Source organism: Sabethes cyaneus, chromosome 3, assembly GCF_943734655.1.
Source record: "Sabethes cyaneus chromosome 3, idSabCyanKW18_F2, whole genome shotgun sequence".
Taxonomy (NCBI): Eukaryota; Metazoa; Arthropoda; class Insecta; order Diptera; family Culicidae; genus Sabethes; species Sabethes cyaneus.
The window spans coordinates 149,793,254-149,820,508 of NC_071355.1; the positions used below are offsets into that span (position 1 = coordinate 149,793,254).

General features: G+C 43.6%; 1 protein-coding gene across 8 annotated transcripts; it reads left to right on the plus strand.

Annotated features, from left to right (window-relative positions):
- Positions 1–345: 345 nt before the first annotated feature.
- On the plus strand, positions 346–21,024 carry LOC128743822 (myosin heavy chain, muscle). 8 transcript variants are annotated; one of them, XR_008412322.1, is made up of 17 exons: positions 346–456; positions 1,629–1,929; positions 2,517–2,660; positions 3,362–3,742; positions 3,827–3,989; positions 6,294–6,397; positions 6,865–7,272; positions 8,788–8,958; positions 10,458–11,053; positions 11,209–11,326; positions 13,439–13,702; positions 14,971–16,067; positions 16,249–16,327; positions 17,243–18,418; positions 18,492–19,397; positions 19,697–19,800; positions 20,365–21,024. XR_008412322.1 is itself a non-coding variant. In XM_053840501.1 (16 exons), the coding sequence occupies exons 2-16, from the start codon at positions 1,723–1,725 to the stop codon at positions 20,437–20,439; spliced, it is 5,889 nt and encodes a 1,962-aa protein (XP_053696476.1). In that variant the 5' UTR covers positions 346–456; positions 1,629–1,722; the 3' UTR covers positions 20,440–21,024. The 8 variants fall into 8 exon arrangements, 7 of the variants coding, with proteins under 7 accessions (XP_053696476.1, XP_053696477.1, XP_053696471.1 ...); XM_053840501.1 differs by lacking the exons at positions 8,788–8,958; positions 19,697–19,800 and adding an exon at positions 8,190–8,360; XM_053840502.1 differs by having other exon boundaries at positions 19,697–21,024.
- Positions 21,025–27,255: the final 6,231 nt, after the last annotated feature.

Genomic DNA, 27,255 nt, shown 5'->3' on the forward strand with positions numbered 1-27,255 from the left:
GAAATAGAAACTCCGAAACGCATCGTACCGCGCGCCGAAGTCGAAAACCGCGACCCTTCTCCCACAGCATTAGGTTGATCTCGCCATTTACCCTTGCTCTACATCTATGTACTTCTTTCACCCACCCAGCGGGCAACGTGCTAGTACATAGGCGAGGTGACTCACACCCCGTACGATCCTTGCTTCGGTTTCGGTACCGATTCGTACTTTCGGCTAACCCAGGGCCACTTGACCGAACCGATCCGTGCGAGGACCTGCTCAATTCGATCACGATTCTCGACGGTTGTAGATCGTGTTTAGTGATAGGCATTCTTTCTCTCTTTTAATAATAACTTTTTTTTATCTCGGTTCAATTACTGCTACTTATTTTATCGCGAGTTAACGGTTATCGAAAAAGTGACTTTGATTTAAGTGAATCTTTTAATACACATTGAACTGTTCGAAGTGAAAAATTAGGTAATTCAAAAAGATGTAACTGCCAATTAGGCAAGGCTAGCAATTTAGTGAATTTAACAGTGAAGAAATAGTTTGAATTTAATCTGTATGTTTATTCTGGATGATTGAAAATAGTTTCTTGGCTCTCATTTTTTTTAAATTACCTTATCTACAGTTCAAATCAAATCAAATCAAATTTTTTTTTTTTTTTTTTTTTTTTTTTTCAAGAAACTAGTTTCGAGATTTTTATTACTGATTGAACCGATTAAAATCAGTTGGTTTCAATCTTTTTTTATTTTTTTTTTATTCCAAAAGCAAATCCCAATGGGAAAATTTTTGCATTCCACTAAGTCTAATCAAGCCAGGGAAATAGATCAGCCAGTGTCCATACCAGCGGCAGTTGAACGAATTAGTGAAAATAGCTCACAGGAAAATTCATCAGCGGCTGTGTGGGTTTTGAAACTGTTCGCCGTCTGTGGCAGTAGTTGGAAACCGGTGAAAGTTTAAAAATAAATTCACAGCGCGCGCGAAAAATTAGTTCTCAGCTTCGGACTTGCCACAAGTTTGCTCCATTTTCCCGTAGGGTGAAAGAAAATATCTAGACACTGCGTGCGCGTAAAGATGGTACACGATAAAGATTGGTTTTGTGCAATCCGACTAAAAATGGAAACAAGTGTGCGTACGTGTGGATTATATGGACGGACTACGTACCGAGACAAATTGTTGCATAACCGGGCAATTTATGGCGTTAATCCTATTATTCAAAAATAAATCTGTTCGAATAGTTAGGAGCTACGGAAACGTCAGAACAAATCAATGCAGCAAGCAATGATCAAAATAAGTTAAACTAGCTACGTTTGGAAGGCGCAATAGTTGCGTTCTAAAGTTTTCTTTCGTGAATCCGGCATGACTATGTTGAATCAAATTGTTCACATAACTGATTATCTACGTTTGACTTGAATGATTCGTTCATACTGAGCTGCCAAGCCTTTCCAACTAACAATTTGGGTTTTATTATGCGCTTATGATGGCTTTCACAACCACAATTGGTCACGAAAACCACAATAAGGGTACAACAAAGCTAACTTTGCTAGTTGGGTTGTTTTACAAATCAATTTTCAGTCAATGGATTATCAGTTTGGAGAACACGGAACGGAAAACTTAATCAACATTTGTTTTCTTTTACTCCGCAGGAAGGCAACTACGGGCTGCAGCAAAATTCTCTCAAAACTAAATTAACGTGTCTCTGATTAGCCCCGTCTCATTTCGAATTAAAACAAGCTCAAGATGCCGAAGCCAGTCGTCCAAGTCGGTGATGATCCCGATCCAAGCGAATGGTTGTTCATCTCGCTCGAACAAAAACGTATCGATCAAAGCAAACCGTACGATGCCAAGAAGGCTTGCTGGGTTCCGGATGAGAAGGAGGGCTACGTGCTGGGAGAAATCAAGGCCACCAAGGGTGATTTGGTCACCGTAGGCCTGCCCGGTGGTGAGGTAATGCACTTCGAGTCCTTTTCCTGATCGTTTCGTCGCATTAGCAGAACTGCGCGCACCAGTAAAGTTCGGAACGTGTTCCAGATTATCGCGAAACCAATAGGAGGATTCCTTCATGACCCACAAGCGACGTCGAGTAGTGTCGATCATTCGAAAATACTTGCAGCACGGGATTGTTGGTCGAAACCCGTCGATAGTTCTTCGAGATGATCGTTCACTTCTTGATCACACTGATAACAGCCCAAAACACACACATACACACTTAACACTTTACATCATTTCCCCTTTTTCCACAAGCAGGAACGGACCGTGAAAAAGGAAATGCTCTCACAAGTGAATCCTCCCAAGTTCGAAAAAGTCGAAGATATGGCCGATCTGACCTTTCTGAACGAAGCTGCCGTGCTGCACAACCTGCGCCAACGATACTTCTGCAAACTCATCTACGTAAGTGGTAGACAACGGAACTAACAGCTGCTTTCTTTTTTTCTTCTACTTCCACTTGAAAACTGTGAACGTTATAATTTGGGCGATTTGGGCCAATATGTGGTATGAAACCCCCGTGGGTTGCTTTTCAATACGACCTGTAGACTAAGGATTTCAAGAAGGATCTGGTCTCCCAGGTCAACCCACCGAAATACGAGAAATGCGAGGATATGTCCAACTTGACATATCTTAATGATGCCTCTGTTTTGCATAACTTGAGGGAACGTTACAGGGCCAAGCTGATCTACGTAAGTATCCGGCCCTTCCGGTGAGGACTACTTTGCTAACATTGCCATTCATTCTACCTCACTTTCATCGAACCAACTCTAACAGATCTCTCAACCAATCACCTAACAAACCCATTGAAACACATCCATCTTCCAACGGCTAAACAACAAACCTTGAATTATCCCATCCCATCCAATACATCACTTGCATTCGTCATCGAGCGAAACATCCTCGCAAAAGGACAAGCCACGCTCAACGCTCCGACACCTGTTTGGATATTGTATCACCTCCGACGTACCCGGCAACTAGACAGCCGTGGCAGCCGTAAGCACAATTATCTCTAAAAAACCAAAACAAAAATACACCATCTACCAGGATTCGTCCAAACCAACACACTCCACAGTAATATTCGTTTGTATGATCTAAATTTTCCCCACAAAAGCCGAATCGACACCGAATCCGTGATCGATATGTCGGTTTTCTTCCAATTCATCCATGATCACTCTCAATCTACTCGATTGAACCGTTCCCTGTGGTATCGTAGAACAAGATCTACACCAGGCGGCAACTTGTTCACTCGTTCCGGGCCGACAAAAACATGAAAAAATGTGTTGCCCAGAACGGTTATGAACCATGTGTTTTTTACCTGTTTGTTTTAGTTAGTTCTGCGTTCCGGAATTGTTTCCCAAACTAAGCGGACTGTTTTCTCTCATACACACAGACCTACTCCGGCTTGTTCTGCGTTGTCATCAATCCTTACAAGCGTTGGCCACTGTACACCATGCGTGTCGCCAAGATGTACCGTGGTAAGCGTCGTGCTGAAGTGCCGCCCCATCTATTCGCCGTCTCTGACGGTGCCTACGTCAACATGTTGACCAACCACGAGAACCAGTCTATGTTGATTACCGGTGAGTCTGGTGCCGGAAAAACTGAGAACACGAAGAAGGTCATTGCGTACTTCGCCACCATTGGCGCCTCGACCAAGAAGGATGAATCGGCTGAAAAGAAGGGCTCCCTGGAAGATCAAGTCGTCCAGACCAACCCCGTACTTGAGGCCTTCGGTAACGCCAAGACCGTCCGTAACGATAACTCTTCTCGTTTCGTAAGTTGTTTCGGAACTTCGACCATTGTTCGCACGACTTTAATTGGTGTCTCGTTTATTTTTCTTTCTTTCTTCCTACTCTAGGGTAAATTCATCCGTATTCACTTCACTGGATCCGGTAAACTGGCTGGTGCTGATATTGAGACTTATCTGCTTGAGAAGGCTCGTGTCATTTCCCAGCAGACCTTGGAGCGTTCTTACCATATCTTCTACCAAATGATGTCCGGTTCAGTCAAGGGACTGAAAGGTAATATATCTGGACCAGTAGTGACGACACGGAACCTATTACTGACAGATCTGACCGGGACGAACGACGAACAACACAACCTGAACCCTCCCTTTCTCTCTCTTAGAGTTAACTGTAGTGTAGATTTACACTCGTGACACCAAATGTTCAAACATTGCACCCCAACACACTGTGTTATGTTTGATTCTCAGCCCTGCACTGTTGAACATACCCCTTTCCATTCTGAAGCGTGCGAAGAAGTACGTTCACATTCCCGAACTGATGCTTTGTGTCTCCCCAATGTCTCGAATCACCCAATCAAAATATAACTAATCTATGATTTTTGTAATGAACTCAATTAGAAAAGTGCTTACTCAGTAACAACATTTACGACTACATGGTCGTTGCTCAGGGTAAAACCACTATCCCATCCGTCGATGATGGTGAAGAAATGCAGCTGACGGATGTAAGATTTCGAATCCACAGCCCTCCGTTTGCTAGTGTGGCAGATTGTTTTAGTAAATAGCAGCTCTTAGCTAGAAACTTGCCATGACCACTGATATGATCAGGCTCGATGTAATCATGAGTTTTGTCCCTAACCCGTAGGTCAGTGAATAGCTGAAAAAGAAGAGAATCACACTCGATGCATCCCCCGAAACGGATTGCATCGAGTCGTTCCTAGAATAGTATTATTAGAATAGTAACTAACCTTCCCGGACGATATGTATAGCTATAGAATACAGTAGTTACTAACATACGACTTCCTCTTAGAGCATATATTGAACAGTCCATAAGTTAATCGTATATCCTAGTCATCGATAACCTAATTTCGCAACGTCAAAGAATAATACATTTCGATATCCTACACCATTCCCCTGCAGCGATGTGTCTCCTTTCCGATAACGTTTATGACTACCACATCGTATCTCAAGGAAAAACCACAATCCCAAATGTGGATGACGGAGAAGAGGGTCTGCTGACCGATGTAAGATTTCGGTTTTGCGATCCGCCTTGTTGTTTTTTCGGATTGCACCCTTTGTTTCAGTTATGAATTGTTCACTCCCAGTCCCCCCTAGATTGACCCTAAACACTCTTGGTCAGTTGAATTTACCCACCAGCGATGGCGATCGTATTTGATGGTTCCTACGCAGCGGTTACCATCGAAAGGTTAAACCAGTTTTTGTTTTTCCAAGAATCGACAACTCAAGAGCACAAACAGGACTGTCCACGGTTGCTCCACATACTATCTGTGTCTAGGAACACATACATGTACAACATATACATAGCCCATTTCATGAACCAATAATCCATTTTGATACCGTCACCCATCCACCCGCAGAAATTTGTCTCCTCTCCAACAATGTCCATGACTACCATATCATAGCGCAAGGAAAAACTACTATTCCAAGCGTCGATGATGGAGAAGAAATGCTGGTCACTGATGTAAGAATCAGCCGTTTCTAGACACGGCCATTAATGTCGTTTGTTGTCTATCGACTTGCTGCTTCTTCTTCAGATACTTCACTAAATTTCATTCATCATAAAACATAAACCCTAACTACATACTATTACGATTATCTACTCTTTCCCATCTCTCCAAAATACATACATTTTGATAAACGGTCCTAACTCTTTGCACCAGAGTTAACGATGCTCAGTTCGCGCATTAGCGATTACCCAACGATCACCCAGGGCAAGACACGCATTCCGGGTGTTAATGACGCGGATGAGCTCGAAATATTGGACGTAAGTCAACTACCCAACCAACGGGTGATTTCTCCACCTTATCACACAGCCACAGTCAATCTTCCTTGTACAGAACGCAACGTATGAACGATTCTTCACAGATCCTGCTGTAAAAAGAATACCGCGTGCCGTGCCGTTTATAAATCCTCAAAGCTGGGAGCGTGTCACCACCACCAATTGGACTGTCAAAATGTATGAATTTTCGAGCATGCCAACCATACCCTCGCATTGGCGCTCCTAGCTACTCTCATGTCTCTGTGTACGTGTGTGCGTGTAAAACCATGTGTGTGTATGTTTTAGTGTTTTATGTTCATTTACCGTGTGATTTGCTCCGCTGTTACCAATTCACCAGAGCTAATGCACTTGCAGCTCAAATTCACACTCGTATAAAAACGAAAGGAAATTACGAACAAGATTAGAGAGAACTTCCTGAAACAACCAAACACGTACAAGAAATGACTCACGGATGAACAACGCGCAGAATAATGAATACGTCAATAACTTAAAATCTATTCTTTTCCCCTTATCGCCGATGATATCGTTATGAAACAAAAAAAAAAAATTAAAAAAAAACAACAGATATGTGCTTCCTGTCCAACGATATCTACGACTACTACAACGTTTCTCAGGGTAAAATCACTATTCCCAATGTCGATGACGGAGAAGAATGTTTGCTAACTGATGTAAGTTTCTCTGTAGATCACTGCTGTCCGACAGCGAAGTGATCTGCGTTCCCCCCTAGTACACCACAGTGTCCCGTGATAGCACCCCGAAACCACCAGAAATCCAACCGTCTGCCCCCAGAAGAAAAACTGTCTGAAACAGTTCTTCGATTTGATGAAAACAAAAGCCGCCTCGACACCAATGTTTGGAACACTACGACGCGTTTGTTTTATGTCCACGAACCCACGAATCCACGAAATCCTTTCGAAAAAATATTGAAAAAAAAAACCTAATGTAAATAGCCAATCAATTAACGCTTCTACGCCACGTTAGGCTGTACTAACCCGTATGAAATCTCGGCAAAGTTTCCCCTTCGGTCATCGATCGAATGTGCGAAATCAGCCAAGAGATTGCTTAATTTTCTGTTGCCCTCAGTAGATTATCCATTTCGCACCGATTAAATCTTGTTTTCTCTACGCAACGACAGGAAGCCTTCAACGTCTTGGGTTTCACTCAGGATGAAAAGGACAACATCTACCGCATCACTGCCGCTGTCATGCACATGGGTGGTATGAAGTTCAAGCAAAAAGGTCGCGAAGAGCAGGCTGAAGCCGACGGTACCGAGGAGGGTGATCGCGTCGCCAAACTGCTGGGTGTCGTTACTGAAGATTTGTACAAGAATCTGCTGAAGCCACGTATCAAGGTCGGTGCCGAATTCGTCACCAAGGGTCAGAACAAGGACCAGGTCACCAACGCCGTCGGTGCTCTCTGCAAGGGTATCTTCGATCGTATCTTCAAATGGCTGGTCAAGAAGTGTAACGAAACTCTGGACACCAAGCAGAAGCGTGCTCAGTTCATTGGTGTACTGGATATTGCTGGTTTCGAGATTTTCGACGTAAGTATGGAACACTACGGGGGTACGGGGAAAATAGTGTGATGATCTGGCTGTGGGTACTCACAGAGATCCCCAACAATTGCGGTTGCGGATGATCGGTGACGAACCTGAGCTAATAAGTCGGGGGCATCACTAGTAGGAACAGGTTTCACATAATGATCAACCACAACATGACTTCTTCAACTGGAATCTCCAACAGTAATAGGAAAATGAACCACTTTCTTAATGTTTGATCCACTTTGTACTCCCTCCAATAGTACAACGGCTTCGAGCAACTTTGTATTAACTTTACCAATGAGAAGCTGCAGCAATTCTTCAACCACCACATGTTTGTCCTGGAACAGGAAGAATACAAAAAGGAGGGTATTAACTGGGCCTTCATCGATTTCGGTATGGACTTGCTGGCCTGCATTGAACTAATTGAGAAGGTTCATATCGTTTTCTACGTGTAGTTTGAAACGCCATTCGTTGTTTGATAGGCATACGACCGTTACACGGTCCGCCCATCCTCTGTGTCCCCAGTCAGTGTAGTAATCTAGCAACGTTTGTAGAATTATTTTTGTAGCAGTTCTACCCGCATGAAATTTTCTTCTGCAGTCTGCTGGAAATGGTTCAACGCTAAAAGGTACATGGTTGTATATTAATTGTTGATCCCGTCGTGTTAAAATACCTGTAGCTCTAGTATCTAATAATGTATTCTATCCCACTTCCATCATAACCTAGTCAGGTAGTTTTGAGCCGTAGATATTTGACCAATACAGTTGGAACATAACGGGAATTTTTTTGAAATTTTCACGATTATTATGTTACGCTGCAAGTTCAAACAGCAGATTTCTTGAACCAAGCCGCACAAGATTTGTTGGGCTAAAGGTCTTCAAATTCATCTGTTTTACTAATCATGGGTAATCTACCTTCAGTACAACGGTTTCGAACAATTGTGTATCAACTTCACCAATGAGAAGCTGCAGCAATTCTTCAACCACCACATGTTTGTCCTGGAGCAAGAGGAATACAAGAAGGAAGGCATCAACTGGGCCTTCATCGATTTCGGTATGGACTTGCTCGCCTGCATTGAAATGATTGAGAAGGTAGACTAGAAGCTTCATCCACGGACATAATGTCAAACTGTTCAACGACGCTTATAATTGCTGAGCTTCCAGATCAATGTGACCGTGTCGTTTCGTTCAATGTCTGGTTACAGTTCACGTTACTTGTCTACGTTACAATTTCTCGTTAGCGTTCTACGTTACTATTACTCGTTACTGTTCTCGTTTTAAATATTTCAAATACTGGCTATTCGAAACTAGCCAATATTATCAGTTACGTTGTTCATTATTATGATTATTATTACTGAGCTTTGGTTCACAACACATTAAACAGCGATACCGTTTAGATTAAAGGTGGTCAACTCAGGAAAACAACACAAAACCTGTTTTGCTAGGACAATTCATCCACCACCAAATTAACTAAAACTAATCATATGTTACTTTGCCCCAAACACACGCTTTACCACAGTACAACGGCTTCGAACAGCTGTGTATTAACTTCACCAACGAGAAACTGCAACAGTTCTTCAACCATCACATGTTTGTTCTGGAGCAGGAAGAATACAAGCGAGAAGGTATCAACTGGGCCTTTATTGATTTCGGTATGGACTTGTTGGCCTGTATCGAAATGATTGAAAAGGTATAAATTTCCACTGTCTGGCAGCCTACCACAATGCGTTCTACAATAATGCTTTTTAAACAACTATGAGCTTTACAACAACAATTTACACCAAACATCAAACAGGGCTCGTCTCATTTGATGAATAATTGCTATAATATCGATCATTTGAAGTCAATCGATATCACGGTTTGGGCTTTAAGTATATTATTCCTCCCTGTCAGTTGTGTTGATCATTCACATAGTTCTTTCCTTTCCAGTAGTAACTTTGGCTCCACTGACTAGATCCAACCAATCCGAGCGTAGATCTAGCACAGAGTCAGCAATACTCTACTTCTAAAAATCACTACTCGCTACCGGTGAAGAGCAAGTAAAACAGAACAATATCTTCACCGGATGTGTGCATTTTCACTTCATTAACCCATATTCCTTCCCATGATATTTACTGACACTCCGATAGTACAACGGCTTCGAACAGCTTTGTATCAACTTCACCAACGAGAAGCTGCAGCAGTTCTTCAACCACCACATGTTCGTTCTGGAGCAGGAGGAATACCAACGCGAAGGCATCGAGTGGACATTCATCGATTTCGGCATGGATCTGCAGCAGTGTATTGAACTGATTGAGAAGGTAGAACGCCCATTTGTTCGGGAGTGTTCTTTGACGGCGAAACTTCTCAGCTGCAGCTCCTAGTGTTGCGTGAATTTATCTGTAGTATCTGATTGCTGTGTTTCCTATCTATATCTCTAGCCATCTACTTTAGTTTTGTTTTAAATAATATAACCACGAGACGTTATATTATCATCACAACAAATTCTCATTTCAGTTCAACGACTAATCATCTCTCATCTTTACCACGTCAATCTCACCCAGAGTATCTCTATTTCCAAATTTTTGTTCGTTCTCGACATCTCTTCAAAACCATCATTCTTCTTCCCCGCGCTGACCCGGCCTGGTACAGTACAATGGTTTCAATCAACTTTGCATTAATTTCACCAACGAGCGTCTGCAGCAATTTTTCAATCACTACATGTTCATTCTCGAGCAGGAGGAATACGAACGGGAAGGCATTACGTGGACCTTCATAGACTTCGGGTTGGATTTGCAGCCAACGATCGATCTGATCGAGAAGGTATTGCGCTGGGCTGGGCCCCTCTGGGCGTTGCCTCTCACTTAGTCCAAGGAAACCATTTTGGCTGTACCACCACGGGACACGGGATTTGCGTTTTGATGTGTTTACACGTACAGTGTGGTTTTGCATTTTGTCATTTCTCTCTATCTCTTTTTACGCCACGCTATTCACGCTGTGTACAAAAAAGCGCTTGCAATATCTCTGAAGGTAAGACGTGTAGTACAGTAAACCGTAGGAGATTTTTTTGTTTCCTAACCTTTCTCTTCAATCTGAACGCTTAACAATGCTTCCAGTAAAGCTTCTGGGCTCCCGCCGGAGCCCATCAGACAAAGAACGGTCGCTAATTTACGCTTTCTTTTCACTGTTCAATTCTTAAATTTACCATAGCCTATGGGTATCCTGTCCATCCTTGAGGAAGAATCTATGTTCCCGAAAGCCACCGATCAAACCTTTGCTGAAAAGCTGATGACCAACCACTTGGGCAAGTCTGCTCCATTCCAGAAGCCGAAGCCTCCGAAGCCAGGTTGCCAGGCTGCTCACTTTGCCATCGGTCACTACGCTGGTGTTGTCTCGTACAACATCACTGGATGGCTTGAGAAGAATAAGGATCCTCTTAACGATACTGTTGTCGATCAGTTCAAGAAGGGTAGCAACGCCCTGTTGGTGGAAATCTTCGCTGACCATCCCGGACAGTCTGCTCAGCCTGATGCCGGTGGCGGCAAGGGAGGACGTGGTAAGAAGGGTGCCGGTTTCGCCACCGTCTCCTCTTCCTACAAGGAACAGTTGAACAACTTGATGACCACTCTGAGATCCACTCAACCTCACTTCGTCCGTTGTATCATTCCAAATGAATTGAAACAGACCGGTCTTATCGATGCTCACTTGGTCATGCACCAGCTGACCTGTAACGGTGTACTTGAAGGTATCCGTATTTGCCGTAAAGGTTTCCCCAACAGGATGATGTATCCGGACTTCAAGCTGCGGTAAGTATTGCATATTGCACTGTAACACAGAAAGAAACTTTTACTTTTCAGCAAGACTTATCTCTACACTACTGCAGGCAATAGGGACTTGACTTAACATAAACCGTAAAAACCGTAACAAATGACTAATAGTTGACTTTCTATTTGACCAATAGTTATCTTATCCTGGCTCCAGCAGCCATGCAGGCTGAATCTGATCCTAAGATCGCTGCTGAGAAATGCTTCAATTCAATCGGCCTGGATCCCGACTCGTACCGTATTGGACACACCAAGGCGAGAATCTACCGATTTCTATGTTTATTTTATCCCCCTGTCTTTGTCCAACCCTACCGTATGACTTTGTAAACAAACAAACATTGGTAGTGGCCATCATCTGTGAATCCATAGTGCGTTCGTTTGACCAATTATGACATCCTCTTTGTTCAGTCGCCGTCAAGGTTCCGATTTTTCACATATCCAAATGTACGTTTTGTGTCCCTTCAGCAATTGTGTATGTCTCCATTCAACTTTCCATTATTGTATTCGACATCAACGACACCATGATGGATTGCAAGCAACCAACCAACCAACGGCTCAAGATCAACCTGAAAGTTGAAAACAGTTACCAATGAAACAAAATCATCTCACACTTTTGTTTTCTCTCTCTCTTCCTGTTATCTCGTACCTCGTATGTATGTGTATGTCACGTCATGTCTTTCCCGTACACACGAATCACGCATACGTCCAACAGCTACAAAATCCTTAACCCCAAGGAAGCCGATCAGCAGAAAGACCCGCAGAAATGCGCTGACTGCATTCTGACTGCCGTCGGTCTTGACACTGAAATGTACCGTCTAGGAAACACCAAGGCATGAACCCTGAACAATTCCATCTAGTATTATCTATCAACCATAAGTATTTTTGTTCTGTGAAGTCTGACCCTTGTTTCCGTGAGTAGTTGACCGCTTGGTGAACCGAAGACGAACGTCAATGATCAAGACCCGCTAGGTTCGCCACCGCAACCACTCAGTTGCCTGCTCTAAAACAGTCGTACTTCCCAAACACTCAAACGTGCGAACGAATTCCAACTGCAACAGAAAATTCGTTTCAAATCCCTCTCTAAAACACACTAATCTATCAATTGGTTATTCTATTATTTCTGTCCTTCATCTATCTTCTCTTACTATACTTCCCATCTTCCTGCTTAACTTCGATCAATCATCACATGTTCGCAGTTACAAAATCCTATGCATCAAGGAAGTTGAACACATCAAGGATGGCAAAAAATCAGCGGAAACTATCATCGATATCTGCCAGCTCAACCAAGATCTTTGGCGTTTAGGAGTTACCAAGGCATGATCATTCTGTAGACCGAATTGGCAACTATGTGTCTCCAAATTTTGAGCTCATTAGTAGAATCAACTAGAGCTGTTCAGTAGAGTAGCAACTAGGTAGTGGACGTAGCCCTGCAAGATTCCTGGACATTCGTTCAAGACCGAATCCAGGGAATCTGTAGTCAGCGGGATATAGTAGTCGCATAATCGAAACTGATGTGTACATAGCGGATCTCTACGAAAGGACACATATGCCATATGCCCTCTTACATACAGACATAGTGACTTCATACAGTGTAAATAATTCGGAAGCCCAATTCGTCTAGAAGAACACGTCTACTAACACCCATTGTATCATACCAACCGATTTTTTCATATTTCCTGTATTATACTTTTACCGCCCAACACAGATACAAAATTCTGTGCCCGCATTTGATAAAAGAACCCTGCTCACCGGAAAAAGCATGTCAGACAATTGTGACTCACATCCAACTACCGGATGAGCAGTTCCGTATGGGCAAGACCAAGGTATAACTGGACGGTCTATGCACGGTATTGCGTGTACATGTTTTAATTCTCTATTTTCCTGTGATTGTACCAAAAAAAAACAACTTACATATTATACTCTTTTGATGCGTGACTACTAACACACACACTTTTCGAGCAATCTGGTAAATATCTGCACTCGCTCTAAAATTTCAACTAAAAATAGCAATCGTTCACACTCTGTTTTACTTTGTAGATTTTCGTTCATTTTTCGATCTCTTATTACATCACATCGCATATTTGGACGTCATCTTCTCGGATGTAGTCAAATCTGCACACTCTCTGTCCATAAATATCTCATTTATGTGTCATTTTTCGTCCCGTCGCTTTCCATATAAATGTAAATCGCTTCCTCTGAATTTTCATTCTATCCATCCTTTCCTTTTGTGTTATGTGTACTTCGCTCTTGTCGCGAAGATAAACATTCGAAAATTGCGTCGAAATGGATCACCGTCTAACTAAATTTTCTTTTTTGCACGACAATCCGTACCGTTGTCCTTTGCGCATTCCATAATACCCCCGATAGGTCTTCTTCCGTGCCGGTGTCCTGGGTCAAATGGAGGAATTCCGTGATGAGCGTCTGTCCAAGATCATGTCCTGGATGCAGTCCTGGTGCCGTGGTTACCTGGCCCGTAAGGAGTTCAAGAAGATGCAGGAACAGCGTGTTGCCCTGGAAGTTGTCCAGCGCAACTTGCGCAAGTACCTGAAGTTGCGTACCTGGGCCTGGTGGAAACTGTGGCAGAAGGTCAAGCCTTTGCTCAATGTGTCCCGTGTTGAGGACCAAATCGCTGTAAGTATCCCATTAGGAGAATTGCGTCAAGCCGACATGCACAATTGGCCGTCTTCTAGAATCTCATTTCGGCAGGTTATGATTTTGCTTTCGATTCGACCGCACCCACTTTAATTGCCAGCAGAAATGTTATGATATTTTTACCGTTTTCACCTGGTGCAATAATTAACCACCAACCAAGCAAACCCAAGCGAGTCGCCGCTGAATGCTGATTCAAGCGCTAAAAATACTTCTGCAACACCTTATGCCGTTGGGTGGGAAATCTATCGTAATCATTTGCTTGCACTAATGTGAGCAAACTAAATGAACATAAAAATCATTCACACTTCCACGAATATTTCCTACCGGTAGCAATGTTGATGAGTGTATAGATTCTCTTTGAGATAAAATTATACATATTTCGACTGGAACTGGTTGCGAAAAAATTCGCAATCGCTTCGATTGCCATACAACTGGGTGGAACATTCTACTACAAGTTATTTTTGAAACCATTTTGATCGAAATTTTTCGGTCGTCATAGTAATTATAACACACATGCCACCCGATGCTGCAGGAAACTGTTTTGACCAGTTCAAACTGTGATCCCGCGCTTCTTCCATATCGTCTTCTTGCAAATTTCCAGAAACGAAAATATCGTATCCGAGTGTGTGTATAAGTGTGTTTTAATAGCCACTCGGAAGCAAATAAATAAAAATATTTTCGCGTAGGCCTCCCTACACCGGCAAATATGATACGTTGGCTGGCCACTTCTATCTTCGTGTGTCCGGTACACGAAGGTGTGCCGAAGCGGACGTCCTCGGCGTATCGGTGTTCGGGTTTACACCTTTTGCTGGAAAGTCAATTCAGTCTGCAATCCAGTAACGCACAGTACAGCGCACGGACCTCTACCTGAGCTTTAGGTGGTCCAACGAATCTATTCAGTATTCAAACCAGTGGTGCAATTTAATGGTTCTAGTTCCAATAGTTAGTGGTTGCACCTTATCAGTGTAATCTAGTAGCATTTTGATAGAAGCATTTTTAGAAAAAGTTCTTTTTTACCTCACTATACTTGAGCGATCGAATCGAAACAAATCATGGAAAACCCTACTGAACCTGAAGTGGAAGTTACCTTTAACTTTAATTTCAATAGTGCTTCGAATGATGCACCAACTGGAGAAGAAAATGACCAGCCAATTGTGAAAGCACTGGTACCGAAAGCCACCAGTGTAGTCGACGAAGAAAACTGTGTCGTCAGTGCTAAGAGTTCCAATTCTAAATCCAAATTACAGAAACTGGAAGAGAAGGCCCAAAAGGCTCAGGAAGCATTCGAGAAGGAAGAAAAACTGCGCAAGGATCTGGAAGCCCTGAACAGCAAACTGTTGGCTGAGAAGACCGCCCTGCTCGACTCGCTGTCCGGTGAAAAGGGTGCCCTCCAGGAATACCAGGAGAAGGCTGCCAAGTTGGTCGCCCAGAAGAACGATCTCGAAAACCAACTGCGTGACACCCAGGAACGCTTGGCCCAAGAGGAAGATGCCCGCAACCAACTGTTCCAGACCAAAAAGAAGTTGGAACAGGAAATCTCTGGCCAGAAGAAGGATGCTGAAGATCTGGAACTGCAAATCCAGAAGATTGAGCAGGACAAGGCCTCCAAGGATCACCAGATCCGCAACTTGAACGATGAGATCGCTCACCAGGACGAACTGATCAACAAGTTGAACAAGGAGAAGAAAATGCAAGGTGAAGTCAACCAGAAGACTGCTGAGGAACTGCAGGCTGCTGAAGATAAGGTCAACCACTTGAACAAGGTGAAGGCCAAGCTCGAGCAGACTCTGGATGAGCTGGAGGACTCGCTGGAACGTGAGAAGAAACTGCGTGGAGATGTTGAGAAGGCCAAGCGCAAGGTTGAAGGTGATCTCAAGCTGACCCAGGAAGCCGTTGCCGATCTGGAACGCAACAAGAAGGAGCTTGAGCAAACTATCCTCCGCAAGGATAAGGAAATCTCGGCCCTGTCTGCCAAGCTGGAAGACGAACAATCTTTGGTTGGCAAGCTGCAGAAGCAGATCAAGGAACTGCAAGGCCGCATTGAAGAGCTCGAGGAGGAAGTCGAAGCTGAACGCCAAGCTCGTGCCAAGGCTGAGAAGCAGCGCGCTGATCTGGCTCGTGAGCTCGAGGAACTCGGCGAGCGTCTTGAAGAAGCAGGTGGTGCCACTTCTGCTCAAATTGAGCTGAACAAGAAGCGTGAAGCCGAACTTGCCAAGCTGCGTCGTGACTTGGAAGAAGCTAACATTCAACATGAAGGCACCCTCGCCAATCTGCGCAAGAAGCACAACGATGCCGTTGCGGAAATGGCAGAACAGGTCGACCAGCTGAACAAACTGAAGACTAAGTAAGTACACTTAAAACTCGAAATCGTTTTGTTTCTTCTTCACAGGCACCACCATCGCTGAAATTGGTTGGGATGCTTCAAAGGATGTGGAAATGGACTTATATTTAATATATTCTTCTTCTATTTTTATTTTTCATTCCTTGACCCTTATCCTACCGGACCTATCCCGAACCTAAATTAGAGCTGAACATGATCGTGCTAACATGTACAATGAATTGAACAACACTCGCTCCGCTTGCGATCAGCTTGCCCGCGAAAAGGTAATGTATTCTCTTTCCTCCAGATTCTGTTCCCCCTCAAAAAAATGTCCCAAAGCAGAACAGAGAGTTGATGACTGAGCATGGTCTTCTACCACAATTCCACTCCAACTACAACCACACAAACTAGCATCCAACCAACCACTTCAGCGAATCCAACCACAACCACCACCAACCATCACCACCACTACAACGAGTAGATGCAGCGGCAATTGGTCATGTTTATTTTTCTATTGATAATACTTTAGTTCTAAACCTAAAACGAACAAAAATTCCCACCTAACCATCCATTGTTTGTCGTTATTATCTCTTCAGAGCCGAAAAAGAGAGAGGTCAATACTTCGCTGAACTGAACGACTCCCGTCTCAGTTTAGATCATTTGGCCAACGAAAAGGTATTAGAAAAACTGCAGCTTCAATTAGAATTCAAAGGTTTTCTTTCAAGCTAATCCAAATCTTTTTAATCTGTAAATACGGATGAGTTTCAGTTAAATTGCTGCTTTCTAAAACCATCGAAAAACGAATGCCAACTAATTTTTTTTAAATAAAATATCAAATTGGGTAAACAAACTAGCTTTCAGTGAAAAGCTGCTGTAAAAATGCACATCTCCTGTGTTCAAAACCTGCACTACTATCGCATTTAAAACGAAACTACGCACCAGTCACACATTGCACCAATTAACACCTACTTATTCAACACATTACGTCAACTATCAAGCTATCGCGAATTTAGTCAGATACCTAAATATAACGAATAGAAAAAAAAATCTACATGCACAGCCTCAGCTTCTGTAAATGAGTGACAAATGATACGCTCTACCCTATTTCCTGAAAAACAACATCTAATCGAATATATTTTTCCTCCTTCCATCTCGCACAAATATGACATCAACCAATGGTGCATCTAAAAATAAAACAGGCCGCCCAAGAGAAGATTGCCAAGCAGCTGCAGCACACTCTGAACGAAGTGCAAGGTAAACTGGACGAAACCAACCGCACTCTGAACGATTTCGATGCTTCCAAGAAGAAGTTGTCGATTGAGAACTCCGACCTGCTCCGTCAACTGGAGGATGCTGAATCCCAGGTTTCGCAGCTCAGCAAGATCAAGATCTCGCTCACCCAACAGCTTGAGGATACCAAGCGTCTGGCCGACGAAGAAGCCCGCGAACGCGCCACTCTGCTTGGCAAGTTCCGCAATCTGGAGCACGACCTCGACAACCTGCGTGAACAGGTTGAGGAGGAAGCCGAAGGAAAGGGAGACATTCAGCGCCAGCTCAGCAAGGCCAACGCCGAAGCCCAATTGTGGCGCAGCAAATACGAATCCGAAGGTGTTGCCCGTGCTGAAGAATTGGAGGAAGCCAAGAGGAAGCTCCAGGCCCGCCTTGCCGAAGCCGAGGAAACCATCGAGTCCCTCAACCAGAAGTGCATTGCTCTGGAAAAGACCAAGCAGCGTCTGTCCACCGAAGTCGAAGACTTGCAACTCGAGGTTGACCGTGCTACCTCGATTGCCAATGCCGCTGAGAAGAAACAGAAGGCCTTCGACAAGATCATTGGTGAATGGAAACTCAAGGTCGATGATCTTGCTGCTGAACTGGATGCTTCTCAGAAGGAATGCCGCAACTACTCCACCGAGCTGTTCCGTCTCAAGGGCGCATACGAAGAAGGCCAGGAGCAACTTGAAGCTGTCCGCCGTGAAAACAAGAATCTGGCTGATGAAGTCAAGGATCTGCTGGACCAGATCGGCGAGGGTGGCCGCAACATCCACGAAATTGAGAAGTCTCGCAAGCGATTGGAAGCCGAGAAGGATGAACTGCAAGCCGCTCTTGAGGAAGCTGAAGCTGCCCTGGAACAGGAAGAAAACAAGGTTCTGCGTGCCCAGCTTGAACTGTCTCAGGTCCGTCAAGAAATTGACAGACGTATCCAGGAGAAGGAAGAGGAATTCGAAAACACCCGCAAGAACCACCAGCGTGCTTTGGACTCCATGCAGGCCTCCCTCGAAGCCGAAGCCAAGGGTAAGGCTGAGGCCCTGCGCATGAAGAAGAAGTTGGAAGCTGACATTAACGAGCTTGAAATTGCTCTGGATCATGCCAACAAGGTAATGTGATATGCCTACAGTGGTGCAATGAAAATCGATTTTAATTGTTTATTTCTTTATACTTTTTCTCCAGGCTAACGCTGAGGCCCAGAAGAACATCAAGCGCTACCAGCAACAACTGAAGGACGTCCAAAGCGCTCTGGAAGAAGAACAACGTGCTCGTGATGATGCCCGTGAACAGCTTGGAATCTCGGAGCGCCGTGCCAACGCTCTCCAGAACGAGTTGGAAGAATCTCGTACCCTGCTAGAACAAGCCGACCGTGGCCGTCGTCAAGCCGAACAGGAACTTGGCGATGCTCACGAACAATTGAACGAAGTTTCTGCCCAGAATGCTTCGATCGCCGCTGCCAAGAGGAAGTTGGAATCCGAATTGCAGACCCTGCACTCCGACCTGGATGAGCTGTTGAACGAAGCCAAGAACTCCGAAGAGAAGGCTAAGAAGGCCATGGTTGATGCCGCTCGTTTGGCTGATGAACTCCGTGCTGAACAGGACCATGCTCAGACTCAGGAGAAACTGCGCAAGGCTCTGGAACAACAGATCAAGGAACTGCAAGTCCGCCTGGATGAAGCTGAATCTAACGCCCTGAAGGGAGGCAAGAAGGCCATCCAGAAACTGGAACAGCGCGTCCGTGAACTTGAATCCGAGCTCGACAGCGAACAGAGAAGACACGCTGATGCCCAGAAGAATCTCCGCAAATCCGAACGCCGCATTAAGGAACTGACCTTCCAGTCGGAGGAAGACCGTAAGAACCACGAACGTATGCAGGACCTCGTCGACAAACTGCAGCAGAAGATCAAGACTTACAAGAGGCAAATCGAGGAAGCCGAAGAGATTGCCGCCCTGAATCTGGCCAAATTCCGCAAAGCTCAGCAAGAACTTGAAGAAGCCGAGGAACGCGCCGATATTGCCGAACAAGCTGCTACTAAATTCCGCACCAAGGGACGTGCCGGCTCGGTGCAGCGTGGTGCTAGCCCAGCAGTAAGTACAATCTAAGCTTTCGCTTCCGCTTATCGTTTATCTCATTCATCGTCACCAAAACGCGTGATTTGCTAGATGGTAATGCTATAAAATCAGCAGGGAATATTGTTTCCGACGCGTCATACTCATTGGAGTTACACAATCTGCCTGCAAAATATGGAACGATTATGCAATAACTATTTATTAGATATTAAATCCTTACGATTACGGTTAATTTTTTAATCCATTTGCAAGAAAAATACATTGGAGTCGTGAATCGAAAATATATTAAATTCTTCCTTTCTCTTGTGTTGATTCAGCCTTCGGTCACCAGAGCGTAAGATCGCTGTTATAAATCAAACGATAGGCTATTATCCGTTATCCAGTCAGACAATCGAATGATTCAAACTATCCGTTCACAGTTGTAAGTGTTTCGAATGGTAGTAAAAAATACAAACGAGTGTACCTTCCTACATCTTCCCAGTAACTGATTAATCCAATCTGCAGTCTAGTTTATCCCTTTCGTTCAGTCAACACCTGTTGAATATTAATAAATTTATGTTTCTTTTTCATGTTGTTGAATTTTGCGGATGTCTTCATTCTACGATGGCATATCTTTTCTGTTTGTTATGTTCTCAGAGTAACACGCCTTGTAGTCATACATATCGATCAGTACATATTCCGAAGCTAAACTCTCACGTTCATGAGTTCAACCCAACGAATCAACCTTCATTACTTTTCAATGAGACACTATGAGAAGTGGAGATCATTGAATCTGACATTATTGCACTTTATAGGTAACAAGAATCACTTCGATTTTTCACGAATGACCAATATCAGAAATCAACACAAGCATACAGTTAACTTTATCATTCAGCATCGTTTGGCAATGCGTACTTCTAAACCAATGTTGTACACCGAAAACCAATACGCTACACCAATACTCAACAAAAACATATTCTTTCTTTCTTCTTGTTTTATCCCACAGCCCCAGAGACAGCCATCTACTTTACCAGGATTCGCCGGTCTTAACCTTCCTACATTCGACGACCATGCTTACTAAAAACTGAAACACTCAAAAGTTAATTGTTAGATTAAAGCCACACGTTTTATTTATTTTATTTACACTCTAATTACAAAATCCACATGACCATTCGCGGACGTCAAAACATCACCATATGGAGGAAGAAAAAGATTTCAGAGCAGATAAGCACCACACAGTCCGTTTTACTCGCTCGCAGGCACACACTTGGTCGGTGCGTCTTCAAGAAACAACAAGCAAGACTAAATGAGAGAGAGATAACACAACAATCAACGTTCACACATGCACATTTTGAGCCCTGCAAAGTAGTATTGTTTTATTCGTTGTATGCGATGTAAAACCGTGTCCGTGTGTCACTAACTAAGCATGTTGAAGACCATATTGAAACTATTATCGAACGTCACGCGAAATGGCACGTGCTGCAAAAAGAGAGAAAAAATCGCCTGTCATTCAAAGAACAAAAACTATATAGCAAAAGAAGAAAGCAATCCATCAAAACATATTGATAATGAAACATTGTTCTAAGTTTTTATTTTCTTTTGTATTCGTTTTATTTTGTACTTTCGCTCTGAATCTTTTATAATTTTATTAATAAAAAATGTATTTATTTTTATTAATTAAAATAACGAAATAAGATACCATTCGAAACTAAAAACGGAAATTGATTTAGTTTTACTGTGAAATTGCGTTTCGCAGATGAACAGTCCGAATATGCGTGGAGTTGCGACGAGCCGGCTCTAGTCGATTCTTGACGGGTTGCGACGTGTGGTTCGTTTAGTACAAACTTGAGAGATATCTATGTAGTTAGGCAAAACACAAAATATGAGAGACACGTTCAAAATAACAACTAAATTCAGCCCAACCAAATGTCATCGAACCAAAATCACCGATGATTGCTAAACGTTCGACCGTTCCTCTGCCAAATATTATCCTACACTCGGCAAGCGATCCGAAATGGAGGACGCTACAGTCAGGCACCCGTAGCTGCTTCACATACTCCAACCAAAATGTCGTATGCGATCCGCAAACACTTGTGGAAACAGATCGATTTCTCTACTTTTTTACTATACATATATTGTCGAGAGAGAGAAAACACTAGAATAACAAAAGCACCAAAAACCTGATTCGAATTTGACTTTATTACTACTCTGTAAAGCAGAAGGAAAGGAAAATTTCTTGGAGAGAAGGAAGCTATTGTAAATGTATATGTGTGAAAGAAGAAAATCCCAAAAAAATAAATTAAACATCATTTTAAAATTATGAGCAAGCGTTTGTCTCGATAAACAACCGTGATGTCATTCTCCTTTTTTAGCGGATTCTGTAGTCGAAACCACTAAGGAATTAGCGCTTAGGCTTTGCTTGACTACCCTAGTTGGTATGCGGTTGGTCCTTGGCGAAACCTGGCGATTTCATGCCAGATTGTTTCATTCTCAGGCCCTGTTCCCGCCTTTCCTAACGTTTACTAACAGAAAACGCCCCTTGCTATGACGCTCGTCGTTCGCCAAGTCCGTGTCCAATCTCTAGTACCAAGTAACAGGTTTCTAAATTCTAACTAACGGACTACACTTGATCTTGGTCGTTTACGCTAGTTGGCGGTGGTACAATCTGCCATTAAAAGTTTTACATTAGTGAGCAGCGGTACGTTTATCTGAGGTTGCAGCGATATAAAAATGAGAAAACGTAAGTAATCAGGTTTGTATCGAAGAACTTCTGCCATGCACAAAACTTTCTAATAAACAAGCAAAAAATTGAGATAACGATTTTTTAAATCAAGAATTGAATCAAGATTTTTGTACCTGCGTGATATTTTCGCACAGCAAAATAAGTCGCTGATTCTGTTTGTTTCAAGCAATGCGATGATTAGAGCATTACACAGAAAACATACCAACATTGGATGGTGAACGGCTGAATAATGCATAACATTGACCCCATAGTGGTCCTAAGCCTCCGATCCAGCAACTCCTATTCCTACCTTCTTGTTGTACCAGCCGGATTACGAGCAACCTCAGCGGAGATTGGATAACCAATCCCGGTGGAAACTAAGGTCTTATGCCGACGGGAAACGTGACACAGTACCATCTCGGCTCTATAAGATGGCAGCCCCATCACGAGACTCGGTAGCGTGGCCCAAGTAAGGCAGTTTACCTAAATCAAATTTCTACCAAATTCGGCATCGACCTGGGCTATGAAACAAGGACGCCGAGTATGGAAAGCCGGTACTTGGAACTACAGATCGCTAAATTTCGCAGGCGATGACCAGGTACTGAACCGAACAGCTTGAACCCCGTTGACTCGGCAATGTAGTTCAGCAGGAAATCTGTCACAAAGGGGAGAATGTTTGGAAGATCCGCGGCGGAAAAGATCAATTGTACCAGATCGGTGGTACTACCAATGAATTAGAAACGGGCTTTGCAGTACTGGGCAGAATGCAGGTGATCAGCGAGGGAATATGTCTATTGAGAATAAACGGCCGTTACTTCAATGTGCGGTGCCCGCACGAAGGTAGACCCAACATAGAAAAGAATTCATTCTACATGAGACTGGAGGCAACATACGACAGCTGCTCGCCACGCGACATCCATATCGTCATCAGGGATATGAACGCCTAGGTCGATAGGGAAGAAATGTATAGACCGGTGATAGGACCCCATAGTCTGCACACCTATTCGAATGATAACGATGCATAAGCCTCGCAGCTTCCCGAGGCCTGATGATCCACGGCGCCTTTTTCCTACGCAAAGATATCTACAAAGCCATCTGGAGATCACCTGACCACGTCCTCATAGATGACCGGCCATCTTATCTAACATGAACAGGAACATACGTTCCCTAAGGGGTGCGGATATTAACTCTGGCCGTCACCTTGTAGCAGTATATATGAGTATAAAACTGTCAACCGTGTACTAGACACGGCAAAGCCGGCCTCCTCGGCTGCTAGATAACCCGCAATCTGTCAAATACTACGCGTGAATACTAGATGAGGTACCTTCTTTCGAAGAGTTAGGTGCTTCAAATCGTGAAGACGGTTGAGGCGCTACCAAGTGAAAACCTCCAGAGTTCACTACATGATTGGTTTGATGGGGCATGCCTAGGGAGAACTTGATCAAATACCGACGAGCAAGGAATCAGTTGACCACGATCCTGAGGAGTAAAAAGCGCTAGAAGGAGGCCAGAGATCGCGAAGAATTAAAACAACCATTCCGGGCTAATGACACGAGCAAGTTTGTGTGAGAAGGTTAACCACACTCGTACGGGTTATACCCCGAAACCTGACATATGTAGGACTGAAGAAGGAGAGAATCTGATCAGAAACGAGCGTGAGGTAGTCGACAGATGGAAGCAGTTCTTCGATGAGCTAACCTTAAAATGACCATGGAAGATAGTATTGTCCCAGCAACAGAACTCTAAGTCAAACGAGTAATCGAGTTGCTGAAGACCAACAAAGTCACTGGTAAGGACCGCCTACCGGCAGAGCTTTCTGAACGTGGCAGGGAAACGCAGACAACGGCTCTACACTAAGTTATTTCCAAGATTTGGGAGGAGGAGAAGCTACCGAACAAATGGATGGAAAGAGTGGTTCCATCGCTTTTAACTATCGCAGCATAACGCTGGTAAAGGCCGCCTACAAAGTAGGGCATTGTCGTTATCGTCGGGCCACTGTTATGATCGGGCCATCACGATTTTACAGTTTTAGTAACTCATGATATCTATGATAAACCATTGTAAAACTTCTTACTGTGATAGCTAACTTTTCACTTTATTGTGAGTTTCAATCGTGTATTCAAAACATCCGTACTAAATTCAGTGACTAAATCTTACAAAAAAAGTTTTCCAGGCGCAAAGAACTTTTCTCCAAGAAATGATTCATGAAATGCAATTATGCTTAAAATTTATGATAAATTTTAAAAATATATTAAGTGTGTTGTGCTGCACATGAAGACTATAGAAAAATCCCCCCCAGTAAGGTGTTTGCGAAGGCTAAGGTGGAATACTAGGAAAGCGCTATTTGTAAAGGTCGGGCCACTTGAGTAGTCATGGTTGGGCCACCATAATTTTAAGCGCAGAAGCGCAATAATCGCTAGAGAATGTCAGTCACGTAAAATGCGATGAAATAATGCAAAATTAATACGATAAAAACCTAGATTTTTGTTATTTTTTTAATTGGAGATGTACACTTCGGAAAAGGCGTATATGTATCAATATTGATTTTACAAGATCGCCAAAATTTCGCAAAAATGCAATCAAAAATAGGGTATTACTACCTATATGAGCCGTTGTTTACGGAATTCATTCTTTTCATGTCTTTATAAAAATTTTCAATACGTATGTCTTAGATTTTCTGCGGTGGCCCAACCTGTACAACATGGCCCGACTACGACAACATTTTTTGTCTTAACGAAAATGCCTATAACTTTTTTGTTTTTCGAGCAATCAGTTCAAAACTTCCCGGAAATATACCTTATTCTTAGACCTGTGTAACGATGTATTTAGATTTCCAAAATTCCTTTTGAAACGAAAGTTATGGGCGAACTCCAAAACGTGGCCAAACCACGACGACCCCTCCCCTTTACCAGATCTTGCAACGCTGGCTGTCACCAATTTCACGGAGCTTCATAGGGATTTTTTTCTTTTTCTAACGACGCATAGCAATCGGCTTACTTTTTCTGTTAGGGAAGAATAAATGTTTAATGCGAAAACTGAAGATTCAGGCAAGCTGAAAATTCTTGTTATTAGGCCAAAAATATAAACTTAGCGAAGGTTTAACCAATTACACCACTATAGACAGCTTAGTGGTGTAATTGGTTAAACAACACAATCGACTAGAGATTGAGAGCAGTGAGTTCGACTCTTACCTTCAATAAGTCTATATTTTTGGAGTAATATCAACAATTTTCAGTTTACCTGAATCTACAATTTACATTACATCAAGCGTTACGGGACACAATTAGAAACCATTTTTACTTTGCAAATTGATACTTGCTTCACCAAATTTTTGACAAATCTATACCTATAATATATCTATATCTATACCTATACCTACTCGCTAAAGACGAGTTTTACGACAGGCTTGAGAGGACCTATGGAGAGAGCCCAAAAGACGACGTGAAAATCATCATCGGAGATGCAAACGCGCAGATCGGGAGGGAGGAATTCTTACGTCCAGTTATTGGAAGACAAGCCTGCATCTGTCGACCAACGATAACGGTCTAAGGCTCGTAAATTTTGCCGCCGGCAGAGGGATGGCCATCTGTAGCACCTACTTTCCACTTTTGAATATTCGGAAATACACCTGGAGGCATCCAAATGGAGACTCTAGCTCTCAGATCGATCATGTCTTGATTGACGGTCGACACTTTTCGGATGTTATCGATGTACGGTCTTTTCGTGGACCAAATATCGACTCTGACCACTATCTCGTAGTGAGTAAGATTCGCGCAAGGCTGTCGAACACGGCGAAAGCTCACACTGAGAGGACGCTGCGTTTCAACATCCAGCGGTTAATGGCAGACAGCGTAGCAGTAGAGTACGCCAGGAAGCTTAACCAGCGAATCGCAGAACAGCAGGTAGAAGAAGGAGATATAAATGAGCTGTGGAGGAACATCCATGGTGCCATCCAAACAGCAACGAGAGAGGTGATAGGCACGACACGTGGAAGACAGCGTAACAGCTGGTTTGATGCTGAATGCCAGAGAGTGACAGATGAAAAGAACCAGGCCAAAACAGAGAGAGATACAGAGAGACTAGAGCTGCGGAAAAAAGAATCCATCGTCTAAAGAAACGCGAGTACGAGGAGCACGTGCTCGCCGGCGCAGAGGAGCGATACGCCAGCAACGACACACGGAGTTTCTATAAAACGGTGAGATGCAGGAATTTTGCCATGCCTGTGATGTGCACAAAACGGCGGTAGCAGCCAGGTGGAAGGAGCACTTTCAGACACTATAGAATGGAGAGGTATATGCGGAGATCAGCAGGGCCAGGATAGAAATTGTAAGCGATGGTCAAGCTGTGGAGCCACCAACACAGGAGGAGGTTAAGAAGGCAATCAGTGAGCTGAAAAACGGTAGGGCTGCTGGGAAGGACGGTATTCCGGCTGAACTTCTAAAATCGGGGAGCGAGCGGCTGTACGAAGCAATCCACCGGATCATTGTCAGGATCTGGGAGGACGAACAAATGCCGGAGGAGTGGTTGGATGGCTTCATTTGCCCAATTTTCAAAAAGGGACATCGACTGGAGTGTAAAAACTATCGAGGAATTACATTGCTCAATTCTGCCTACAAGGTGCTTTCCCGTATCCTGTTCTGCAGACTGAGACCGTTAGCGGAGTCCTTCGTCGGCGAGTACCAAGCTGGTTTTTGTGAGGGACGCTCCACGACGGAGCAGATGTTTACCCTGCGTCAGTTGCTAGACAAGTTCCGGGAGTACAATTTGCAGACACACCATCTGTTTGTGGACTTTAAAGCGGCGTATGATTCAGTTAAACGAAATGAGCTGTAGCAGATAATGCTAGAACATGGTTTTCCGACGAAACTAGTTACGCTGATTCGTGCGACGCTGGACGGATCCAAATCATGCGTTAGAATCGCGGGTGAAACCTCAGCTGCTTTCGTGACGTTGGATAGACTGAAGCAAGGGGATGCACTCTCTAACCTGCTATCCAACATTGCCTTGGAAGGTGCATTATGAAGGGCAAACGTGGAAAGGAATGGAACTATCATCACGAAATCTCACATGCTTCTTGGTTTTGCGGATGATGTCGATATCATCGGAATCAACCGTAGGGCAGTGGAAGAGGCCTTCAGGGCCTTTAAAAGGAAAGCTGCGAGATTGGGACTTACC

Bases quoted from the DNA above. Each gene is read 5' to 3' on its own strand.
- LOC128743822 (XM_053840501.1), top strand. From the start codon at position 1,723: ATGCCGAAGCCAGTCGTCCAAGTCGGTGATGATCCCGATCCAAGCGAA. The intron at 1,930-2,516 runs GTAATGCACTTC...TACGACCTGTAG, and splicing joins TAGGCCTGCCCGGTGGTGAG to ACTAAGGATTTCAAGAAGGA. The intron at 2,661-3,361 runs GTAAGTATCCGG...TCATACACACAG, and splicing joins ACAGGGCCAAGCTGATCTAC to ACCTACTCCGGCTTGTTCTG.